Genomic DNA, 26,149 nt, shown 5'->3' on the forward strand with positions numbered 1-26,149 from the left:
ACACAGGATCAGGCTGAGGTTTTGTGATTCCTTTGGGAATGAAAGGAACAGACTCTTAGGACTCCCTCAGCCTTCCACATTGCTGCTGGGCATGAAAGAAATCTGTGCAATTCCTGTCCACTGGGCCACCACTGTCATTCTCTAAGCTATGAAATCAGAAAGCAAAATTCTTCTTAGTACCATAAAATCTGGAATAATTTCATTGCGTTTATGATATGTTAACAAATTGCATCTTCGCACTAGGAAGACTCGGGTTCCACACAGATGGCCAGGCTGCTGGCCCCTCTCGCTCTTTGAAAGGAACATGTTTTTCGGAGTAAATCATTCTAAAATGATTTCATCTAACATGCAGGAGGACGTGGTAACGGAAGCTTTGCAAAGGGGTCGGGTTGCTTGAGCCGAAGTGGACCCACAATTGATCACAGCAGCAAATTCCTTGTAGGACGGTTTATGCTTTGGCTTTGACTGTCTACCTTTTTCATTCCTTGTCTAAGCACTTTCCACAGCTCTCACTGGTTCGTGTATATGACTCAGCATATATAATGGTTGGACAATGATGACCAACCATTACGAAGCAGATTTAGGCCTTGGCTACCAGGTAATTAAATTCTAAAGCAAACAGCAGGGCACACAGAAGGACCAGGAAGGAATAAGTGCAGTCCCCACTGTGTGATGAAATATCATGAATGATGACATTGTATACAGGCTTCCTTCCAGAAGTTGTTACGCAGTAGAGTGACTAGAAGAGAAAACACCCCATCATTTCTTTGCAAATAAGCCTTTGCAGAGGAGACGTAGGGTAGAGAAATCCCTTATGCAAAAGGAAGAGGTTTAACAGACCTGGGAGTAAGAGAGCACTAAGGTGTGTGTGTGGGGGGGGGGGGGGGCGACATGTACCTATTAATACTGTAGTTCCCACCTGGAGCCCATTAGAGGAAGTGGTGAATTAACCCAGGTGGAAGCAATTAATCCTTTCAGCAGGATGCCTGCAGCAAACTGTGATCCGTGTAAACAGCTTGATGGTGGCGTGATTATTGACAGTGAACGTCTACAAACAAACCTGTGTGGGTGTGGGAAACCGTATTTGTCATTTGCAGAGATGTCAACATCAGAATTTCTTTTAATTTATTTCTTGCAAAAAAAATTGGATAATCCCACAGTGCGATTAAAAAGCTGTCCAATTATTTGTTGGTTTCTAATATTTTCATCCCCCTTTCCCCTTTGAAATATTGAAATGGCCAAATCAATGTTTCTTAAACAGGGTATTTTATGGTCTTTAAACAGAATTGTCTTTCCAAAAAGATGCAGCAGAGGTTCTTATCAAGCAGCCATACAGTTGTCATAGTGTTAAGAATGGAATAATGGTCTAAGCCAGTGTCCCTAGGGCAAATGCTGTCCTTACTTGGTCTTATCTACTTACCTGTTGGATAAGTATTTCCTTAGAGAAGCTGAGGACCTGACTTTAGCTAATGAGACCTTGATGGAGAATCAAGGCAGCCCAAACCCAACCAACCCCTAAAGTCAAGAATATCAGAAATTATAATTATGTACAAAGTTACTCTTGTAGACCAAAGAAAAATGAATGTAAAGGACAAAAGTACCCTCTCTGCTGTGCACTGGCTAATAGTGAATGCTAAATCAATGCTGAATAAATGGGTAGATGTCCATCTGTCCATCCAGCCATGCTTCCAATCATCCAGCTCCATTGTCATTGTGTTAACTAAGCCCAAATATGAAAGAAAGAAAAAAAACCCTGAGCTTTTTCACCATTTAAGAGCATTCAATGCAAATTAATTAACTTTCTGACCAAGTGAATAATTATCATCACTTTTTCGATTTCTGAAGGCTACAAAAGCTTAACTCTGTTTGAAATTTTTAAAGCATTTTCAGATTAAAACAGTGTTCAGAGGGCAGTGCTTGTCATCTATTTTTATTCTAATCTTGCACTCCAACTGAGTATAATGAAGCTGATTAAATATGTAATTTTTTTATTTGAGGAATTAAACTTGAGTGGAGAGAAAGGAAAAGAAAATTTACTCAAAATAGATGATTTCTTTAACTAGAAAATATGTGTTAAGCGTTGTTATCATGTGAGGATAAAATATTGAACATTATCTACAGTTAACAACAGTTCCTTACAGCAGTCATGAGTTAAGACCAGCAGCAACTGGTTTTCACACCGCCAGAACAGAAATGAGGTTTGATGGCCCTCAATTTTCATGTATTTGTGTTAATGATAAAAATGTCAATAATTCTAAATATTCAAAATCTCATAAACAGAAGCCTTACCTGTAGTATTGAAATTGATCTCCAAGATTAATTATCAGTGTAGGCATTTCATGTAGGTCCTTGTTGATATAATCAATTAATTTTTAAAATCTGACCTTGACCATAGCAAAGTGAAAGATAGCCCCATCTGCAGAGACCTTGACTTGGCCTTGGTAACCTAGGTCTTTAAACAGGCAGTCTTCACAATGCACTGTTGCTCTTTGAGCTAAACTATAACATTTTTTTAGTTAGAAATTGTATTGCTTACATAATGTTGGCATTTATTTTTACATTGTGGGCAGCATTAGTTTCTCTCTGCATGGACTGGATAAGAGCCAGTTGTCCTGGTCTTTATTGAATTACTGACCTGTGATGATTCACCTGCAGCTTGTCTTCAGGACCTTCTAATTTCCAAGGCTGGGGTTCCTTAACCTGCACCTCTGGATTCCTCAGATCCTGGGGCCTTCCTGCCTTGAGCGCCAGGGGTGCCAGGAACACGAGGGCCTGGGGCTCAGCACCCACTCATCTTGCCCTGGTTGGGCTCTGACCTCACACCCAGTTTCAGTGACTGGGCCTTTGACATCTTCCCTTGTGACCTGCGATCCCATCTTCTCTCCAGTGTCGGAGTTGCATCCTGTCTTCTCTGGTATATTCTCATCCCAGGAACAAGAGGGCCATTCCTGTGCCCTGTGGTTGGTGCCCGCTCCATCCTGCTCCATGTCCAGACACCGACCTGTTGCCCCTCTGGTCCTCTCTCTGCGTGTCTGATTGGGACACTCACCTTGACCTTCATGGTTGGAGGAGGCACCGCTGGTGTTGGGACCAGGCTACCCCTCAGCTGCTTGAACCCTAGTAAGGGAAGAACAGTGCATTTTGTTAGGACTCATAACTTGTCTTCTGTCTAAGAACTGGGTGGGGAGGCCGTGTAGATCACAAACAAACCGGTACCCACGGAAGCTTCGGGAGCCACACTGGAAGGTCAGCTCTGAAGCCAGCAGGCTGAGGGCCCCGGAATCTGCATCATTAGTGTGGTGCATGTTTAGTGGCTGAATATCTCAGCTTTTCACCTCAGTAACAAGTCACAATGCAAGTCTATTCCCGGCACACAAATATTTAATAACATGTATCATGCCTGCCCAGTGGAGACCAGCTGGGACTTTCCTGCCCCTTGAATACTTGGTTCTTATTTCAGACTCCCAATTTCGTGGCCTTGGAAGTCCTCAGCTCTCCCCACAATTTCTGTTAATTAATTCTGAGCTCATGCTCATGAAGTCCCGCGTACTCTCAGGCAGACTGTGTTTCCCACACAGTCAGACACAATCTCAGCTCCTTCTCCAGACTGTGTTTAAAAAGAGCAAGGCACAGCAAGCGTTGTGTGAGTTTGGAAGATGCCGTGAGGGTTCCATGGTCACCAGGAAGGTTTATTAGCAGCTTTCTGCCATCTCTCTGCCTTCTCTCTCCCACTCCTTTATCTTTCACTCTTTCTCTGTAGGCTCCCAACAGAAATCTGACCCTTATCTCCCATGGAGACTTTCTTCCTTGACACCCCCCATATCCGGGTCCAGAGGGCAGATAAAGGGGAAGCGTGTCAGCTCCCATCTCAGGCTCTGTTCAGGACACGCTCCAAAGAATAACTGGTTCTGTCCCACAGGAGTGTTAGAGACCAGAAGTATATGCAACTTATTACATAATTATAATGCTTTTCATTTTTAATACTCACTTCTATTGTAATATGTTTGCATCTAAATGTGTGTATGTGTTGAAGGGGATGTATAGCACGTGGTATAAGAGATAGGTGTGTCCATTCACCTAAAAAGATAAGTTTGCAAAGATCAAAAATTGCATTCTATGTAGTAGTTTTCCATTTTTAAGAAGTGGGTGTGTTTTTTTTTGCTGGGGGTGGATTATAGACTACTATTTTATTAATTATATATTTTAGGTATGAAGAGTAATAACATGGACACATCAATTTACCCTCCAGCCAAGTCACACAGCGGAGCTGCACACGTGCTCTGAAGGTCCCCCTTTTCATCCCCTCCACAAACCCATGCCCTATTCCCAAAGTGTCCGCTACCCTGAATTTTGTTATTATTTCCTTGCTTGCTTTTATAATTTCACCATATTTTATTCCTTAGATGGCATAGAGCTTAATTTTATATGGTTTTGAACTTTAAATAGATCTATGTATGTTCTCTTAAGATTTTCTTTTTAAGATTTTGTTCACCATTTTTTAAATCAACGATTCATCCATGTTCATGTACTCAGCTAAAGTCCCTTCATCTTTGCCACTATACAGTTTTCCACTGCTTGCCTGAATTAAAGGTAATCGCGTTGTTTGGCATTTGGGTGGTTTCCAGCTTTTTGCTCTTATAAGTGGTGCTTCTCCATCTTTCCCTGCAACCCCTGCACATCTCCTGGAGCTCATGCGCAGCACTTTGTCCAGGGCACGGCTTCCCAATCGTGGCAACCATAGAAAGTGATATTCTGTTTATAGCACATTAGAAAAATCAAGGTTACTTGCTACCATGGGCACCGATCCAGCAGGGCAAAGCTGCCCACACTGCCCCCGGAGTGGAGGACGTCTGTGTCATGGTAGATGTGTAACCTAGTCAAGCTAGTCATGGCCCATGGGCTGGGAAGCTAAAGTTGCTGATTCAAAGGCTACTGGAATCTTCAATTCTGCTACACTATTCCAGATCGCTCACCTAAGTGTTTTGTTAGAACTCAGGGCTTTATCTATTACACTTGATCCAGTTTGTGGCATTGCACAAACACATGAAACTGGACTGTTTGTTTCCCAATGGTCATTCCCTAGGTCCAATCCAATGTGGCACCCTTCTAAGGAACATTTAATCCTCTTGTCTGTGAGCCACCGTCCCTAATCTTCCCCACTTTAGTCAGGACACCTCCATCCCCGACCTGTCCTCATTTCCTTTTCTGCCTGGTAAATGTGAATTCATCTTTCAAGGTCCAGTTGAAAAGTGTAGACTTGACCTTCCCCACCTTCTCCTCAAAGACTGGTTCAGGGTTTCCTCTAGATCCCAGAAGCACAAAGACTTGGGAACAACGACCTGGCTTGAGAGGGTCAGAAACACCCCATAGAGGAGAGGGGGACCTGGCTCTTGGAAGACAGGGAGATGGTTGCCTGGTGGAGAATGTTTGGACGGACCTTCCTGGGAGAAGGCACAGGATGTGGAAAACCTACAGATATAGAAAAGCATGGAGTGTTCTGAAAGGCGAAAAAATTAAATTAGTTGGCGTTGTGGGTAGAGAGATAGAAGATGAAGCTAAAACGTAGGACACATCAGATTGAAAATTTTATGCTAATAAATGGAAAGGGATTTCAGATTCATGAATAGATTTAAGCTGAAGGGGAGACACAGCTCAGTTTTGGGGATGTGCTGAATTCTGGTTTCCTGTGTTAGGTCTGATAGTTGGTCGGAAATCCTTCTTTGAGGCTAAAGAGAAAGGTTTGGATCAGTGACGGAGACCTCAGATTGACTCTGAAGCCACAGGAATGGATGAGATCACGCCTGAAGAAAGCATGTGAAAGTCCGACTCCCAAAGTTTGGAATCTCAGCCACTGGTTCATAATTAGTGTAATGTAGTGATACAGAAAAATGACAAAATAATTTTCTTATTCCACTGAGTAGAGAGCTGTCTTTTTTCTTCTAAATTAATATTGCAAAAGTACAAAAGTGCTTTGCATAGATTTTTCTCAGCCGTCTCAGTCTACACTTAATGGGACCAGGCACAGTATAAATTTCACCACGGGGGGTGAGGGGGTAATTTAGACTCTGTATTCCTGCCTGGTGACTGTCAGAGAAGGGCTGCCGACTTTGCCAACTAGGTCTTTGTTTTGTAATTTAGATACAATAAATCTAAGGCAAGTAATTACCTTCTAGAAACTTGACTTGCCGCCTTAGCAGAATGGTGAGTTAGAATTAGGCTGTGGGGTTAGAGGAGAGCTTAGAAAAGATGCCCAGAGGACTCTATTAATTGCACTCCCGTTTTAAATGGAATATGGTTTTTATTCACAGGAAACTCCACTGGTACATTTCCTATAAGCTCCACTTTAGGATTTAGAGTACTTAGAGGAGTGTTTTGTTTCATTTTGTTTTTCAGTAAGGCAGTGGAGGTGGTGTAACAGAGCTATCTTCTACTCCTCTGCTTTATGTGCAGCCAGTACTGACAGAGCAGAGAGCTTGCTCATTTTAGACAAAACTTGAGTAGGGCTTATAATCTGTAAGCTAAAAATAGCAATAAAATAATAACAGTGATTCTTACATAACACACCCTGCCTGCCAGGCACCACCCAAGCCTTCTGCGAAGATAAGCTCCCTGCATGGCCCCTGGACTGTGATCTGGGCCCTGTGGTGAAGGAGACACAGATGTGAGTGACCTGGAGACAGGAGTCTAACCTGGGCCATCAGGCTCCAGGGTCCACACACGGAACCGTGTGCTCTGCTTGAGCACCTACTGCATGTCAGGAACAGAAGCCCGTGAGATCGCAGTGAATAAGACATGCTAGGTCCCCCAGCGCCTGACTCCCTGGAATTTATGTGCCGAGGGTGCGGATACAGGAATATGGTTTAAAATAATACTTTGGGATAAGAAAATGTTGCATATAATTTATGATGTTTAAGCTGGCTAACATATTATTTTTGAGAAAAAATAAGCCATTAGTTGAATCTGATAAACTGGGTTAATTAAAATCTCCTTTTCAGGCATACACTGGCCAAGAAGGCCTGTTTTCTTCTCTTAATTCCCCTTTACTATATAAATGGGATACTGAGTTCCCAGTGCCAAGACCAATTTAATTCATTTGTTCAATTATGCGTTAAAAGAAAGAACTTTCGACACATATTAGTTGTTTGCTACTTTGGAGTAACAACCGGCTGAATTGATGAACTTTATATAATGATCTGTTGCTATGGCAACATGGTGCCCAGTGAGTGGAAGAGGGCATTTCATCATTACCTCACTGATAAATGCTCAGAACAGTAACAGATGCAAATACAAAGGGCTTCCTTTTACTGTGCAGTAACTCTGGGTCGACGAGACAAACACTGAAAATGTCTCTTGGAAACAGCAGCAGAGAATCAAATAGAGTCAAATGCACAATTGGAAATAAAGTAATTTAGCTTCCCTGATTAGTGTCCTTGGTGTCTGCAGTGAATCTCCAGGCCTGTCACAGGCAACCATGGTCAGAATTGCCATTCCCGTTCACAGGTGTAATTTCTGTACTAGATTCAGCACGTGGCAAGTTGAATACGAAACAACCCTTTAAAATACAACAGAACTTAGAAAAGCAGTAAAAGGAGAATGGAGTCAAGATAAAAGACTTAACCGTCCAAAGCTCTGCAATAATCCTGCATTTTTATATCACATTTCCCTGAACTAGCCTTCTCTTTGTTTCATGGTGTGGCTTTTTCCTTTCTTAAAACAAAAATTTTATATGTACCCAGTATGTTACAGCTCCACCCTCTTAAGTGTTTTATTGCACCTTAGAGGAAATATATATTTATTCTGTGTTTTGGTGGTGCTTCGGGCTGCTGTACTCAAGAAGAATTGATTTCTCTGGGCCTTTTTTCATTTCCAGGGTTCTCAAGTTCGTTTACAGTTGAAGCAGCTATACACATAGGACATGATGACTTTCCCTTTAAGTATTGTTTCATTGTCGAAGCCTTAATGAATTGCAGAAGGCTGTCTGATTACATACAAGCATGAAAAATAAAAAAATTATTATTTTTATTTATAGCAGTAGTAAATGCTATATTGTTACATGTTAAATGCTATATTTCCTTTCCTCTTTCTCCTTCTTTCCTTTCTGCCTTCCCTCTTTCCCCAAAAAAATTATTTTCATGAACTCTTGAAATTTCAGTGAAACTAAAATTCTAGACATCCTCCAAAAAGAAATTCATTATAACCAATGACCTTTTCCTCAAATACTGGAAAGCTCATTCCTGAGCACTCATTTAGTTCTAATTGTCCCCCAAAGATCACCAGGGTCGTTAGCATAAAGGTTGGAGAGCAAGGCTTCAGCTATTTGAATTATTTTATAATGTTTATCAAAATGCATCAGTTTTTATGGTACTGCATGTTCTGTATCATCTCCTGCTGCTTTTCTAGCCCAGGATCATAGGTAAAGGGGATTAAGTGAAATACATGACAACATTTGACAACACCGGATGGTTACTAATATGAATTTCATGTTGTAATTGTACAAGGTAAAAAGAAAATTGTCTAACATAGTTTATAATTGCATTACAATTTGAAGCATAATATCTTTGGGAAATGTGGAAAAATAATTTGCAGTCAGTTTTGAAATTGCTTTGAGCAAATTGTCTGGGTGACAAAATCTTCCCACTCTTCACGTGGGTCCCTCTGCTGGTCTGCTCAGGCTGCCTTAACAAAGATGACAGAGTACTGCCATCTGACAGAAGTTGATTTCTCACAGTGCTGGAGGCTAGAAGTTTGAGATCAAGGTGTTGGCTGGGTTTATATCTTCTAAGACCTCTCCCCTTGGCTTGTAGACAGGCAACTTCCAATGTCTCCTCACATGTGGGTACACAAGTCTGTATCTTAATTTCCTCTTCTTATAAGGACACCAGTCACATTAGATTAGGAGCCACCCGTAAGACTTTATTTTACCTTAATTACCTCTTTAAGGGCTCTGTCTCCAAATTCAGCCACATTCTGAGGTATTAGGGAGTAAGACTTAAGTAATAAGTTTTGAGGGTGTGCAATTCAGCCCGTTATAGTCCATATCTTACTATAAGGAAGATTTCATACCAAATAAGAGATAGTGATACCTGACCATTCCTATCAAGATGCAGAATAGAATCTTGTTTAAACTATTGGATCCATGTTAATTAGCAAACTGAACTTTGAAATTTAGAAAAAGACTGGCTATTTTCCCCCAAAGGCAAAAATATGGTTATTTTTCAACCACTAATGACTGAATTATGTGCATTAGAGTTTATATTACATAGGGATTACATCATATAAAGCAATTAGTGGTTTAAGCGTCATTTTTATTGTAAAGTTTTTTGTTTAAATCCATCTTTTGTCACCTTAAATCCTCTTTTTTAAAAAAATAACTGAAATAGAATATTCTAGGCATTTTTCATCAGTTTATTTTGTTTGCTTCCTGAACTCAGGGAAATAAGAGTTTCTAGCCTGGTAGAGAAGTTAAATCTGTCCTGGGCTTGGCACCACTTATACATTAGTTATTTGTGTAGGGAATTCTGTGATAAGATAGGCATGTCCATAAGTCATAATTTAATCTTTGTCTTGAATAACAACTACTGCTTAATACACTATTTTGTCAGGTCACCTAATCTTTTAAGAAACTCATCAGCCATGCTATTGCTGATGAACCATTATAAGGATTCCATATTACATTTTCCATATTTTCAAAACAAAAATACCTTCAAAAATTTAGAAATCAGCACTTGATTGACATGCAGAGGACCTGAATTTTGGCCCAATCATCTGCCCTTTGGAACTCAACCTTTCTGGGCTTTGCTTTCCTCACCTGCAAAATTCAAAATATTGTTGTAGGTCCCTTCCAACTATAATGTCCTATGACTTTTGGAAATTTTAGTTTAGAAAACATAATGATGGTAGATGATTTGCATTTAGTGTGGCCACACCAATGGGATCTCTTGTATTCTCCCCCAGGGACTTATCTTGGATTCAGAAAGTTGACTAAGTTAGGAAAATAAAGGTGGTCTGTCATTTTCTGTTTGTACATCAAGTTTACATCTGTGCTCCTCCTTCCTTGTTAGCTTAATTTTGGTATAAATATATCAGTTTTTTTAATCTCGTTCACACTAGCTTTAATATGCTGATTATTCAGGCTGTGTGTGATGAAAAATCATGTCGCCTTCACCATTTCTGTTTGGGAGGGCCATCAGGGTCATTGATTTTTCTCAGAAAAGCAATACAGAAACACCACTCCAAAAGAGTCAGGACAAGCGTAACCTCTAATTAAAGGAAAACTCTACAAAGCAAATGAACAAAAACAGAAAGAATCTTCTTTAGTGGTTGTGCTTACTTTGTGGCAGTCCATAAGTTTCTGATATAAGCTGACAATAATTGCATTCACTCTCACAGGACATCTTTCATTTGCCTGTGGGCAAATTGCCAGTGGGTGACACCAGGTGGCCAGGTGAGGGGTTAGGAACCAGGTTCTAATCTCAGGGCTACACTCACTTGCTGGACAACCATGAGCCTTCAGTTAACTTTTGAGAACCTGCATCATCTTTCCTGCAGTCGGAGCTCTGGTGCAGGGATTTTCAAACATTTGCGGAGCTGGAACCTTTTGTTCAGGGATTCTCAGCCCTTCCTGCTGGACCCCTTTGTTCCATGGAAATCACATGGCAAGGCTAATATGTGAAATGCAGTAAAATGAAGCTTGCCACCTTGTGGGTTATGAAGCTGTTGCATGTTTGGGGGAGTGGTGGACACCTGGCTCTTCAGGGCAGCACTGGGCCACCTTTGTACATCTCCAAGCTGTCCAGTACTGTGGCCATAACCTCGTGTGGCTGCCGGACACTGGAAATGTGGGTAATCTGAATTGAACCCTCATTTCAAAGACTTAGTATTACGAAAGAATGCAAAATAGCACAATCATTTTATATTCATTACATATTGGAATATTGCTTATTATTTTGGATACATTGGGTTAAATAAAAATCTGTAATTAAATTTAATTCACCTGCTCATTTTTTTTTTTTTTTTTCCTCTTTTAAATGTGGCTGCTAACATACACACTCCCAGAGGAAGGGCTCTGTCTTCTGGGAGTGTGTATGTTAATCCACCTCTTGGAGCTAGATGCAGTCCTGTACTTAGTCGCTGAAATGCTGGAGGAGGGGTAAGAGGAAGGGTGAAGGGAAGGGTTCTTGGCTAATATCTGCATATCTAGAAGACAGTTTTAAGTTAGAGCCATAGGTCTATATGTACATTTTTATGAAGTACCAATGTTTATTATGGACAAGGTTCATTCTTTTGCAACATCTAGATTTTTAGATGTCCTAAGGTGACAATGTATGATAAAAAGTAGAGCTTGTGAATTAACCAATTTGTAAATATCTTTGTTGATTTTTTTTTAATTGATTTTTTTTTTTTAAAGCAGCATCTTGGACTTGGAATTGTTAAACCATCTCTGAGAAATGTGCGTCAGGACTTGTTCATTAGGTTGGCAGCAGAGGGGCAGAAGGAAGTATAAAGGGAGGGGTATATGAGGATGCTTTCATATTTATATCTGGATGATAACCATGGATGTGTGTGCATCTCTTGGCTGTGCTCTAGGAATATATTGTTAAGTGATTCAATGGAAACATACCTCCTTGCTAATACTTTAATAGCTTAGATCTGATAATGAATCCTCTCAAAAGCATTATACTTTGTGTGCTCTGTTGCTTTATGTCTCATTTTTAATTGAACACTTCAGGGAATGTAGTATCTTAATCATAAGGGAATGTACTATCTTAATCATAAATCTGCCAATATTTTTTATCTAGAGGCCTGTTGCCATTTTTGTCTTTTCTGAAATTTCTGTCACCAAGAAAGGCAGGATTACATTTTTTCCTTCCAGAATGAGTTGGTGTAGTGTACTACTGGTTATCAAAATACTCGTAGTTTTGGGACTTTGAAACAGTAAATATTCATGATGTGTGAAAAAGCATGATACATAACCGTGTGATCTTAAGTACATAAAAATGCGTGCTTAGTTGTGTAAATACACAAACGAGACCTAGAAGGACACATCGGACGGTAAACTGCTTGTGATGATGGTTCACTTTGTTTTTCGCTTCATGTTTTCTTTGGTTTCCTATTATGCACAAGTTAACTTTTAAGAAATAAATGTTATTTTCAAAATCTTAAAAAATGAAAAATAAATGTAGCTACTAGAAAACATTTTAATTACTTACATGGATTGCTCCGTATTTCCACTGGATGATGCTGGTCTAGACTCAGTCTGTGTGCTCCCGCCTCCAGGCATCAGGGCTGGAAAGTTTTGTGGGGATTCTAGTCCTCGTTGCTGCCTCAGGTCCCATGTGCAAGTTGCTCTGTTCCCAATGAAATGCCTTAGGAATGTGTCCTGGCAGCTTTCCTTACTACCACACTCTGTTCTAAGGACATTTTTTCTTTGAAACCAAAATATTTTTTTCTGCAGAAAAACACATCATTTTCGTTTATTTGGCTTTGTTCTCATTTCGCTTACTCTTCCTGTAAGGTGCTTGGTGGCTCATTGGCTGTAGGATGTGCACATATTTTCCTGTGGGTAGGAGGTTGTAGGACAAACTTCATTGTTTTCATGCATCACTTCTCGTGGTTGGAATTTGAGGGGATGCAGATTTCTCCATGTTCTTTTCAAGTAGCACTGTCTTCTGATAAGTATTATGTAAATACGTCTTCCCCTTCAGTCACTTTTAAAATTGGATTTATCACTGTTTTGTGGCCCAGTGTTCCAACTTTACCTTTGTAAACCACTTTATTTACGACTTTTGCTTTTTCCTTTGGTCATTTTCCTAATGGCTCAGAATATTGAGGTTGAACTGAATCTCTCTCCTATGATGAGAATCCAGTTTTACCTTTGTGCTTTCCACCTGCCATCAGATGCGCCTCTGGTCTTCCATGACTTTATTAGTCACCGGCAAAAATCACTATTAGGAGTTATTTGGACGCACTGCCATCTGATGATTTGTGTCCAGGAGAGTTCTTGTATCCCTGGCAAGCGCCTCAGTGAAGCCCTTCATCTGTTCAAGGTCTGGTCTGGTGACGGTGTCTTGCCTGGCTCTTGTTTTGGGGGGTAGGTGTCCCTTTCTCTTATTCCCAGAAATACTGCCTTTTAAGTGTACGTACAACTTCTGTTCATCCACAGATGTGTTCGATCTGGCTCTGCGTGCCTCATTCTTTACATAGGTGGTATAAGGGAGCACGGATATCAGTCACCGTATTTGCCTGTCTGTACCTGGAGGGTGATACCCGGAGAAGGAATGTGGTCCGGGGGCAGGGAGACCCCGGTTCTTTCTGAAGCAGATGCTGCCAACACATGTCCTCCTCGTGAGCAGCTTCCAGTGGATCAGGACATTGCCTTCCTTCTAGCTACCTCCCAACTGGTTACATTTCATGACGTCTGGAAGATCTCATGGGGTACAAAGAGTATGCAAACAATATCCATATAACTGCCCTTTCCTAGGAATCACATTGGCTTTTTCATTCAAGTTTATCTGGGGTCCTTTGTTACTTTTTCTTGTTCATTAGCATTGACGTGAACCTCCATTTCATGTCTGACTCCCTTACAGGATTTTGAAAGTTCATAGGAAATATATTTCAGTCCTTCTACTCTCTGAAACTCAGTTTTTTCACCTGTACAGTGGGAACACTCATACATGTATTTCTTACATCCTCAGCAGCTTGATGAGATGTTGATATAATGAGGTTGCCAGATTTAACAAGTAAAAATAAAGGGTGCCTACTTTAATTTGAATTTCAGATAAACCATGAACAATATTGAATTGGACATACTAATACTAAAAAAAATTAGTGGTTTATCTAAAATTCAAATGTAAGTGGGCATCCTTTATTTAATTGGCCAACCTCCTAGGGTACAAGCATGCTTCCTGTTCTACTGAGATTGGACAAATTCAAGTTCTTCAGCACAATATTTACATTTTCATGTAATTACAACTATTCACGTCTTTCAAATAACAACCATACTTTCATCAGTCTTAAAAATCGTGCAGTAGCTCTGTCTCCTTCATAATGCGTAGCTGTGGTTTTCAATTTTAGAGATAAACTACAAATATCGACTCTCAAATTTGTGTCCATAACATCATTAGTAGCTAACATTTTCACAAAAAGGTGACAATTATGAGAATTTGGGCCAAAGCAGTGCCAGCCCTGTGGTCTTGCTGTCAGCTATGATTCTGCCCTTCCTGAACCACGCTCTCTTCCTCTCTCCTTGGGGATTCTATCTGAGATTGACAGGAGGTGCCAATTTTCTCTTTTCTTTCTGATCCCAAAATGTTGAAGACTGATTGAGAAGGTTTTCTGTACTTCTAGCATTTATTTTTTTTCCTTCAACCGACTTTGATTAGAGTATTGAGTTTCAGGTGTGTGGAAGGTGTGTATGGTTTTATTTTTCTATGGTGAATTTTCAGAGCTGATATTTTCTCAGCTGAAACCAATTAAAATGGCTTTCTTCATTTATATTTAGTTTTTGCTGCTTTTAGCTGAAATATTTGGGAGTAGGGGAAATACTGTTTCTTGTTTCAGCTTCACACTGACTGATATCGTAACTGTCATTAAAGGTGCCACACAAAGATATTAATCAGGAGTCTTTTGGCAAATATAGGTGATCATGACATTCTTGTAACAGTTGCCTGCCTGCCTTCCTGCCTGCCCCCCTCCTTCCTTCCTTCCCTCACTCCCTCCTTCCCTCCCTCCCTCCTTCCCTCCCTCCTTCCTTCCTTCCTTCCCTCCTTCCCTCCTCCCTCCTTCCTTCCTTCCCTCCCTCACTCACTTGTTCAGTCTCTCATCCAGCACGTTTATTAATCTGCACAGGCCACAGTGGTGGCCACTCTGCAGCTGTCAGAGAACAAACCGATGGTGTCTGTCCTGATGGAGTTCAATAACATCAAGTGTAGAAGCCACAAAACAAGTAATTCGGTAATTAAACTGTGACAAATATTATGACGCAAAGACAACAAAAACTAAAAGCACTCTGAGGGACCTCCTGGAGTCATGCTGTTCTGTGCTCTCATATGAAATGAACCTTTGCCCCCTTAGTCTTTTAGGAGCCAGGCTCTGACTTTCTGCCTCTGGAAGAAAAATAAAACAACTTTGCTAGGTCCTTGCTTTATAACCAAACCAAACTTGGATCCATTTGCCCGCATGCAGTGAAGCCGATTTACTGACACCAGGCTAGGCTTGGGCCAAACATGGACCATGGGTGACTCCGTGCTGTGTTGACACCTAATGCAGAGGGCCCAAGGCAGGAGAGGGGTGTGGTCACACATGTGTCCCGATGCTCCTGCCAGATGCAGTCAGGAGCTTAGGGCGAGTATTCTGAGAACGTCCGGGTGAGGAAGGTGTTCTACACTAAGGTGACAGTGTGTGATCAGAGCAAGGACAAGATGCAGGCTGGGGGAGGACAGGCCTCAAGGGAACAGAAAGAGGCTCCTGCAGGGCCTCTGGGGTCAGATATGTTGACCCTGATGCCAACAGAACGGGGAACTTCACGAGGCGCCTGGCAGGACCGGATGCTTCAGAGAGTGAAGTAGACCCAGCAGAGGCGTAGATGGTGGACAAGGATGAAAATCCACGCCATGCACCATTCTCTGAAATGCTGAGTCCTATAGCTTTGTTAGATCCCAGTCATCAGATACAAGGTGTGCAGAAATGTACGTGGAGACTTTTGATCAATGACGGTTAGCTCTTTTAAATCAAATTATTAAAGATCTTTCAAAATTTGTTTTCCCCCACAATTGCTTAAGAATTCAAAGTGCATATGAACATATTGATGTTTGAATCATTATTGATTTGGTTTCTCAGAGTTATAATCCATCAGCAAAGTAAATAATAAACAACCAGGGGTCTTTGTTCATCTGTTGAATAGGATTTAGTTCTGTCACCCGTGTTTCCCGTGAAAATAGTGTGTAACAGTCAGAAGATGACAGGTCTCCAGCTGCACTCAGGCCTGTTCTGCCCCTCCCCACCTCCAATCCCTGCATTGCTCTAAAATGTTCTGTTTTTTCCCAAGAGTCTCTCTCTCTCTCTTTTTTTTTTTTAATTTTTACTGGAGTATAGTTGATTTACAATGTTGTGTTAGTTTCAGGTGTACAGTAAAGTGAATCAGTTATACAAATACATATGTCCACTCTTTTTTAGATTCTTTTCCCATATAGGCCATTACAGAGTACTGAGTAGAGGTCCCTGTGCTATACAGTAGGTCCTTATTAGTTATCTATTTTACATGGAGTAGTGTGTATATTCCCAAGAATCTCTTATTAAACCGGATGAGAGTCTCACTGCTCCCTGGGTGGTGGCGGCCCTGGCTCCTAACTTCTGTCTTGGACAGTGCCCTATAGTCAGGATGTCCCAAAGGGCAGCAAAGGCTCCGTGCCCATCACTGCTCCACAGGAGGCTGGCACTTCCATCTGCTGGTGGAGACCTGATCTCAGGGTGTCGGGGCTGAGCCACTGTGCTGAAGTCACCTTCCCTGAAGCTCCCACCTGTTCCCCTCACTGCCTTGGTGCCGTGCTCATCTTCGATGCTTTGCACCATACAGGCAGGAAGACCCAAACATCACTGGCTTGAATTCCCCAGCAGCTGGGAACTGTGGTCTCCAAGTCAAAATTACATTGACTTACACAGTAAATACATACAAATTCTCTTGCACACTTAAGTCTGAGCATTTGTTAAAATGCTGCCTTGCTGCATGGGCTGACCGCTTTTCTCTCTCTTTCTCTCCCTTCCTCCCTCTGTCCCCCACCCTCTCCCTAGCTGTGTGCTCACAAACACACACGCTTCCCTTAAAGACAGGTACTATATTTTTAATCTTCCCAGCGTACATAATAATTCTGTTTGTGATTGAACTTTCTCAAAAGTGACATGTTTAACCACCTAACCTAAAATAAAATTAAGCAATGGTTTACTAATACTGCATACATTATATGTGTAATTTTATACACTATTACATGTGTAATGCTCATAGCAGTCAGTTCATATGCAATAAATGTTCACTGGAGATGTTTCAGGTACACATTTCTTAATGAACTCAGGATAATATATATCCGCCTAGGTATTTTCTCTTTAAATGTAAACATTCTCAGTCTCTAAGGACTCTCCTAGGAAGGGAAAACTGGAAAGGTATTTCTGTTCAAATCTCTTGTGAGATTAGCAGATTGATCGGAAGCCTTGAAGCCAGAGGTTCTTGATTTTACTTCCTGTTTTGGATACCTCCACAGCCTCATTGTCTGTGTATACAGAATAGGAACTGTAATGTTTTGAAACTCAGATCCCCATGGGTTTTATTAAGTCAGTGCCTTCAGGGTGATTTGAGGGAACTTGTGGATGGCTTTCCGAGGTGCTTCTAGAGGACTGGGTCTCATTCCCTGGACCTGCAGACTGGCCTTGGCGGCCTCACCACAGCGCGCCCAGGACAGCAGCACACGTTTCAAGTCTGTGTCCCGACCCTGGGGACTGGCTGCACGTTGCCCCTCCCTGGCTTAGAGGACCCTTCTCTGTGCCCATCACAGCCACTCTGCAGGAGTCTGTGTGGTTTCAGGGACACAGGGACACGTGTCCTCGGGCAGCGCTCATAAGCACATGGTGAGCAGAAAACAGGGAGTGGGGAGGGGACTGGCTCAGAAACGATGCTCATTACTGCAGGAGAGAAGAATTCATGAAGCTGGGACCCTGAGAGGGTCCCAAAGAACAAGCTCAAGGGAGAGAGAGAGGAAGGAGGGGATCTAGACAGAAAGGCAGAGAAGCAGCACTTCCAGGGCAGGAGGGAAGCGGGTGTGTCCTTTGCTCCCCGCGTATCTGCAGCTGTCCTTCGTGTGGGATCTGCTGTGTTGGGGCAGCAGAGTCACTTCCTCTGTCTGACATGGAGAATCCAAGGATTCGTCTCACCTGATGTTCTCCAGGGGGTGGTGCCAAGCTGGCTGCGCTGGGCCGCAGGGAGCTTTACTGTGCTCTGGGTCTCTAGACTCGCGTCAGGACCTGGCGGCTGGTAACGGAGTGATTCTCCTCACAAGCTTGACATACTTGGCTGTATGTCAGCTCTGCTGAGAACTTTAAAAACGCTGGCGCCTGGCCCCACATCCAGCGGGGCTAATAGAACAGGTCCAGGGTGGGGCCCTGGCATCAGCATTTGTAAAAGCTCCTCAGATGACTCTATGTGCAGCCAGGCTGGAGAAACCCCGGTGGCTTAGCTGGCTGGTGGCTGGTGAGACCCGCTGACCTCGCTCTCTTCTTTCCCTGGTGCCTCTGCAGATTATGGCACCATTAAGAAGGTGCGGGCACCCCTGACTCAGACCTCGGGCAGCTGTTTGCTGGAAGAGATGGAGCTCTTCCCCGAGAGGCGGCCGGAGCCCGTCAGGAGCTTGCAGATCCTCCACAGCCAGAGCGTCCTGTTCGTGGGCCTGCGGGAGCACGTGGCCAAGATCCCACTGAAGAGGTGCCCGTCCCACCACACACGCAGGTAGGGCAGCCACAGGGGACCATCCAGCATGCTGGCGCCCCTTGTAGACGCGCCACCCAGAGAGAGGGCACAGGAGCCCTGAGGGCTTTCAGATTTCCTGTGGTTGAATGGGATGAGGACCTTAGCATCCTTGTGAGCCCTGCATCCCAGGATGCAGAGAGTTCTGATGCAAACCGGTTTGCTGTGATGACAATAACATGTCAGCATCTGTAGAGGAGGAGCTGCTGTATAACATCTGTAAGCAGATGTCAGGATTAAAATAAATTATTCAGTGCATTATAACATTCAGTGAGGATGCTGGTGTTTGGCGTTCCTGAATTGATGTTACAAGTTTATATACATATGTATATTTTTAACCCAGTCACTAAAGTATTTTAAACCTCACTTTCTCATCTAACATGTGAATTGCTGTAGAATCAAATGGGAAAATATATGTAATATAAAATTTAAAGCACTCTGCAAAATGGGTATTCTTATGTAGAAGGAAGGTTTTTATGTTTAGTAAAAATCATTACAATATTCCTTTCTAGATAACTTTAGACAATGAGATATATAATATGTTGCCCCCTTTGGTATCAGTGTTGAGAAATAAATAACATTAGGGACCTCGCAACTAACAATGATGCTGTTGTGATTAATAGTAACAGAGAGTGATATTGATTAGCAACTGTCTTTTATATAGCACCTTTTCCCTAAATTTAACCGATGGCTGCTTGAAATTTGTTCTGATTTGTGTTTGCTGCACGACTAGCCTAGGGCAGGAATTATTCTGGCCCTGTTGCTGATGGTTCAGTGGGTGACAGGGAGGGTTGGGGTCTTGTCAACAGGAGTGTCACAAGTTAAAGGAAACTGAAAGGGCACCAGTCCTCCAGCTCCAGCCCAGCAAGCTCTGGGGCCGTGACAGATAACAGGCAGGAAGACAGATCTGCACCATACGCAGGTGTTTCTGGTGCTGAAATGGGAATTTGGGGCTTGCAAGGCACAAGGCAATTCACCTTTTTCGTGGTGCTCTGCTAGCTCGACAACTTGGAGGTGCAGCTTAGGCAACTAGGTCCTGCATCAGGTCTGGGAAACCAGGCATCCTCTGTCCGCTCCTGTCTCCTAGGCAACTGCTCTTGAAGCTCAATTATGAATCTACAGGCACCAACCGCCACCAGGCACAGCCGCCCAGGAAGAGTTGAAAGTTCCCCCTTTTTCTCTCAAGGAGAATAAGCCCCTTGTCTGTCTTCACCAGGCTCCTGCAAGGACAAAATTTTACAGTTATATCCAGAGCTGAATCTCCCTGCTGTTTACTTGTCCACTTGCTCAAAGAAAGGCAGTGAGAGATAACTTTATTATAAACTGATACACTGTGGTCTTCTGTGTGCTCACACCCAGAGTGGGTTAGTTTGTATTTGACCCTTATATATTCTATCTGAGAAAAGAAAATCTAAAGATTTCAACCCAAGAGTTTCTCTGGATTTCTCCCAATGTTTCTCTGTCATCTTCCTCTTATAGAAAGACAGGAAAACCACTCTAACACTCACTGCAGGAAAAAAAATCCATTTTTAAGGAACTGGTATCTACATGACCAGATGTGTTTTTTATAAATTATGGAGAAAGATATTGTGTGGTTTTTTTTTTCTGGACAAAGCAATTTTAACATTCAAGAAATATGCCTAAAGAAGTACACTGCATAGGAACAGCATAACAACTGGGTAACAGTAAATACACGTCTTTGTTAAGTATACTTTTCATAGTAGAATATAAGTAATTTTGTTATCAGAAAATCAATTTTATAAATGAATTTTGAAGTGTTTAAGAAGAGAAATCAAGTGTAACTAAATTACCTGCCTCCTTCAAAATCATATTCACATTGTTCATTTTTCTGAATATCTGTTTTTCAGAGGCACTGCAGTTTGATACCTATTAAAATGCTTATAAATGATGACAATTGATGCAATTTCCCAAGATCCTTTTCACGTCTGGCTCTGTGCTAGGTCTCATCCCCACTTTCCCTCATCATCACACCCTGACAGTAAAGTCAAACATCATCTCCAGTTTTCAGATGAGGAAATGGTTTCTGGGACTTTTGGCGTCCTGCCCAAGGTCACATAGCTCATGTGATGTGAAACCCAGGTTCAGAGCTGGACTCTGAAACCAAGGCCCAGACTTCTCTTTGGTTCTCTGTGTTGCCACCAGTACAATGAAGACATCATGCTCTGTGGTCTGATTTCAGCAGAGACGAGACATTTGATGACCTTTATCGTGGAGTTTCTGAGGGCCAGAGCTAGTTAGTACCAGGACAGGCTGAACTCAGGTCTACTGACAGGGCCTCCCAGCTTCTTCCCATTCGTGCCTTCTTTATGATGCCTGACACCAGGCCGGGTTAAGGAGGCCAAAAGGAGGTTTTGCACCCCTAGGTTGCTGTAAAATAAGTCCCCATTCTCCAGCTGTTCTAGAGGTGACCCTGGACCCAGGAGAGGCTGAAAAAAGTGCACACCTGCGCCATCCGTGCTGTGCACACGTTGTAACTTGGAGCCAGCAGCTTGATGTTTGTAACTTCCCATGACTGTTTTCATTGGAAAGCTATTCTGAGAAAACAATCTTTTAAAAATGTATTTCTGTCAAATTTGACCTCAAAAAATGAGCAGAAAAATTTGTTTTAATTTTAGCTTTTTTTTGCACAATGCATTTAAGAAATAGCATGGAAGAACTATGCAAATAATAAAGCAGCTCATCAGAATGGATGGTGACTTCTTGGGACATAGCATTCCCTTTCCTGTGTATCCTTGGTACTCTTACGACTTACCACACATGTGTTAGTTTCATGAAATGAATTAATATTTGCTGCATTCTGAGGAACATGGAAATCTGGAAAGGGCTGTGTATGGGTACAGCATGTGAAGTGGAAGGTAGGTAAGCTGACGCCGTCCTCACCTGAGGCCAGTGCACAGCCAGGGGCTTCTGAGAGCAGCGTGAACGTGGCAAAAGCTCTTCATACGGATGCACAGGGTGAGGCAGCCAAGAATAGCCACTAACTTAATTCCCACTGATGTTAATACCAGTGAAGTCATCACCTGCCACTTGGAGAAAAACAGACTGGCCAAGAGCTAATAGAGGTCTTATCTCCCTGCTTCAGGAAGAAAAGAAGGATCACAGGACTCGGGCTGTAACAGTCACATCCAGAAATCAAGCTGTTATCCCTCACCCACAAGGAAATAGGATAACCTTCCAGTTAATCCGACGGGTTGAATCTCCTCAGGTCTAAGGAAAGGAAAGCTCGGGGAAGTGGTGATGGGAAGGCTTTTGATTTAGACTTGAAAGCCGTTTTAAAGATTGTGCATTCATTACATCAGTGGGTTAGCAAACTTTCTCTGTAAAGAACCAGACAGAAGATGCTTTAGGCTTTCCAGGCTCTGTGGTCTCTGTTGTAGCTGTTCAGCTCCGTCCCTGTAGCATGGAAGCAGCCGCAGACCATAATGAGTGGGTGTAGCTGTGTGTCAGCCAGACACACAGATTCATCTGGCAAAGGAAGGATTCACTTTTAGACTCAGACAGTTTATTACTTATGTAGACGACAAAAGTAAGCTCAGAAAAGGTGTCAGCTACCCAGGTCCCTTATCCCATAGATGACACCAAAAGAGGCCAGATGACAGCACACAGGAGAACTTGGACCCCATGTTGCTGAGGAGCTGACTCCATGCTAAGGTTTTATAGCCTGCAGCTGCACCCTAGTAGGGGCAGAATAGGGGCAGAAAGCCTTACACCTCATTAAAACCCAGGAGGCATTGAGAAACTATCTCATGACAGCCTCCCTGGAGCACAGGGAAGTGGGAAGGAAACAGCTTTGTGGCGGACCCATGTAATCCTCCCATGTGCATGACCAGGAGGGTCCCAGGGCACTCTGCCAAAGCTTACATTGGCTGTAGTTAAGCTTCACCCGACGTGGAGACATGAAAAGTTACCAGGGCACAAGGGCTGAGCGTTCACCTACACTGTGTTTCAGTAAAACTTTAGGGAGCAGGCTGGATTAGGGCCATGGGCTGTCATTGGCTGATTCCTGAATTAGATTATTATCATATATGCTGTTTGAGTGAATGAATGTGCCTTACATCATCATACACACTGACTTTTAAAATCAGGTGTTAAATTACACAAATTAAGTATTAAATTACATAATTTAACTCTTAACCCTAGTAAATTAATAACCTAGCGTTTTCTACTCTTCAGACACTCATATGTTCTTTATTTTTTATTTGACATCCACCACAATGATGAGATAAGATAAACCCATCAGGTTGTAGAGTTAACATTTTATAGATGAGGGATCACTTGGAATCAGAGAGAGAATGTCCAAAGAATCATAGAACAGAAATTAGAATTCTTCCTTCAGGCCTTGGGAACGTGAGCTTCCAAAGGCTGGGCATTGTCTTTTCAGGTTCCGTGCAGCCTTCAGCACGTGCCCAGCCTGAGACAGCCTCAGTAACTACTTATTGAATTAACAAATGGATACTCTGCCTCTCCCCTTTCTGCTATTTCTCTTTCTAACCTAAAAAAGAAAACCTTAATTCTTGAGAAACAGTAAAGCTCCCTTTACAGAAAAGTATAGTGATATAAAACATTAGCCAAAGGATTGAAAACCTTTAGTCTTTAGGTGTTTGTTTCATTTTTGCTTTGTCATAAAAACTAAACAGACACCAACTTAATAAACCTGAGTTCTCCAAAAAAAAAAAAAAACACTAAACAGACATAGAGAATGGATGGGTGGATGCAGTGGGGGAGGGAGAGGGTGGGATGAATTTGGAGATCAGGATTGACGTATATACACTCCCATGTGTAAAATAGATAGCTAGTAGGAGCCTGCGGTATAGCACAGGGAGCTCAGCTCTGTGCTTTGTGATGACCTAGTTGGGCAGGATGGGGCCTGGGAAGGGAGGGAGGTCCAAGAGGGAGGGAATATATGTATACATATAGCTGACTCACTTCATTGTACAGCAGAAACTAACATAACATTGTAAAGCCATTCTACTCCAATAAAAAAAAAAAAAAAAAAAAAAAAAAAAAAAACTAGAGCGAGAATAAAAGTTGGAAACTGGAAGAATCATAGCCTATATATAACATGAGACATGGCTTTTAAATTTTGCTTTATAAAACTGGAGGGAAAGGGGAAACCAATATGAGAAAACTTTAGCTCCCTTTGTGAATGAGTGTCTAGTCATTTTTAGTTCAGTTAGCCTGTAATAAAAAAATTAAGACCTCATTAAGAAAATGAGTGTGGAAATTAGGTTACTGTAGGACATTTGTTTCTTGAAAGAGCAAGGGTTTAAGAGGTGGAGTTAATAGGGTGGCACCTTTATTAATTAAATATTCTCTAAAGACAGCATCTGCCTGATGGGAGAAACACACAATGTATGGAAAGAAATTGCAGGACCCCCACAAGGTCCCCCAGCAAGACAACCTTAGCTGTTCAGTTACGAGTCATACAAACATCAGAAGGACATTTTGACATGTACCCATTTTACAAAGTAAATATTCTCCCTTCAAAATGAATTTAATATTTTCCAAATCTCAATGTTTTGAGTTTTTGTTTGCATTGGCTTTGGTATAGCCTCTAAAGACTGTGGATTTTCCTTAATTTACTCATAGGATATTTATCAAACCTCATGTGTACCAAGCACCAAGCCAGGCTCTGAGTGTATGATGACGGATGAGGCATCCCTGACCCTGTCTTTGTGGGGCTCAGAATCTAATGAGAAATTCTGACATAAATAAAATCTCCCAAATATCTCTTGTGGATTCAAGCCAAAGGGCCTTGGAGTCATCTTAGACTTTATCCCAAAATCGATTTATCTTTAAAATCTGATCCTGGACTCCACTAGGACTTAATCGCCAAGCCTGCCATCCCTGTCCAATTATTATTTTAAGCTATATCTGAATCACCACCAGTGTTCCAATCTTAAATTTCCAATAGTAAGGGAATTAATTACCAAGTTGTGATATACTGACACGTGGAGTATTCACATAGTGAGTTATTCTGAAATCATTAAGTGATGACAGTGAAGACATCTATATGATATGATATGAATTGAAAAGAGCAAGACAATATTGTGTTGTGCCGTCAGTAATACTGTTTACAAAATAGCATGCCAGCATGCTATTCACAACTGTAAAATACGTGCCAACATGCTAATTACAACATTGTAAGAAGGGATCTGTGGTGAACTTGGGCTGGAACACAGTGTCTTCCAGCAAAGTCAGAACTTACATCCCCAAGTCCTGGGCAGGGTGGGAAAGGAACAGTCAAAATGTAATATGTAGAACATGAACATGTGTGAACTAGACTAGTAAACTAAGAAATGGAAGTCGCACTACCGTTCTGTCATAATCATGGAAAAGTGTAGATTATGTGAGGTATGAAACACAATATGAGAGGGATTCTCTATTCCAAGAGGAATTTTCTAGTCTAAGGAAAACAATATCAAGTTACAAATACAAAAATGACTGGAGCCAATCACAGGATCATTTTTTTTCATCTATCAAGCATTTTTTGACCAATTCCTGGCCAGCTTATTTTGAATGTAGGCAATACAAAGAGAAATCAGATGTGGTCTTGGCTTTTTTTAAAATTTTTATTGGAGTATAGTTGATTTACAATGTTGTGTTAGTTTCTGCTGTACAGCAAAGTGAATCAGTTATACATATACATATATCCACTCTTTTTAGATTCTTTTCCCATAAAGGTCATTACAGAGCATGAGTGGAGTTCCCTGCGCTGTATGATAGGTCCTTACTAGTTACCTATTATATATATAGTAGTGTGTATATGTCAATCTCAATCTCCCAATTTATCCCTCCCCCTCTTCCCCTTGGTAACCACAGGTTTGTTTTCTACATCTGCGACTCTGTTTCTGTTTTGTAAATAAGTTCATTTGTACCATTTTTTTAGATTCCACATATAAGCGATATCATACGATATTTGCCTTTCTCTGTCTGACTTAATTCACTGAGTATGACAGTCTCTAGGTCCATCCATGTCACCGATAATCACAGAATCTTAAAGGGTCTCATGAAGCAAGGAAGTTCAAGCTTCTTTAGCTTCATGGTAAATCCACCTGTGACAATGACATAAACGTATATTTGATCCAGGTAGACAGTAAAAGCAAAGAAAATATGAGTCATCTTGTAGAGATGCTATGGGCGGCCCCTACAACCAGAGACTTATGAGTACATTTTTTCCTTCTTTTCCTCTGACAAATGTGTTAATGTAATAATATTGTTGTTACAAAGGAGAATAAGTTTCTAAGAACAAGAAAGTGTACGAAAAGTATTCCACAGGTCAAATTCCCCAGTACAGGTTCTTAGCTTTCCTTAGCCACCCAACAGTTTTGGGTTCAGCTTTCTGTTCAGTTTCCTAAAAGAGCATGTTTCTGTCTTCTAAATGGCAGTCTGGGTTCCAAATAGTCGCTTGGATAAAGCTTTAAAATCAGTATAACTACAAACCTTTTGTACCTCGGTTGTGTTTGAGAGGCACAGCTAAAGGGCTCACACTGCAAGGTTTCATTATTTAATGTCTACTCTACAGGCCTCATGCTTTTGAGCTCCCATATTTAACACTATGGGAAAGCTTGGGCTGCAGCAATGTTCTCAGCTCCAGATCTTTGCCTCTGAGTTATCCTG

The 26,149-nt window shown here is 41.7% G+C and overlaps 1 protein-coding gene across 10 annotated transcripts in view; it reads left to right on the forward strand.

Annotated features, from left to right (window-relative positions):
• Positions 1-26,149, forward strand: part of SEMA5A (semaphorin 5A) — a 482,622-nt gene that overhangs the window by 365,615 nt on the left and 90,858 nt on the right. For all 10 annotated transcript variants that reach the window (XM_057709296.1, XM_057709288.1, XM_057709292.1 and 7 more), the window contains one exon: positions 18,283-18,490. In XM_057709296.1, coding sequence (XP_057565279.1) covers positions 18,283-18,490 — 208 coding nt within the window. The remainder of the gene's footprint in view (positions 1-18,282; positions 18,491-26,149) is intronic.

Source organism: Hippopotamus amphibius, chromosome 15 (genome assembly GCF_030028045.1).
Source record: "Hippopotamus amphibius kiboko isolate mHipAmp2 chromosome 15, mHipAmp2.hap2, whole genome shotgun sequence".
NCBI lineage: Eukaryota > Metazoa > Chordata > Mammalia > Artiodactyla > Hippopotamidae > Hippopotamus > Hippopotamus amphibius.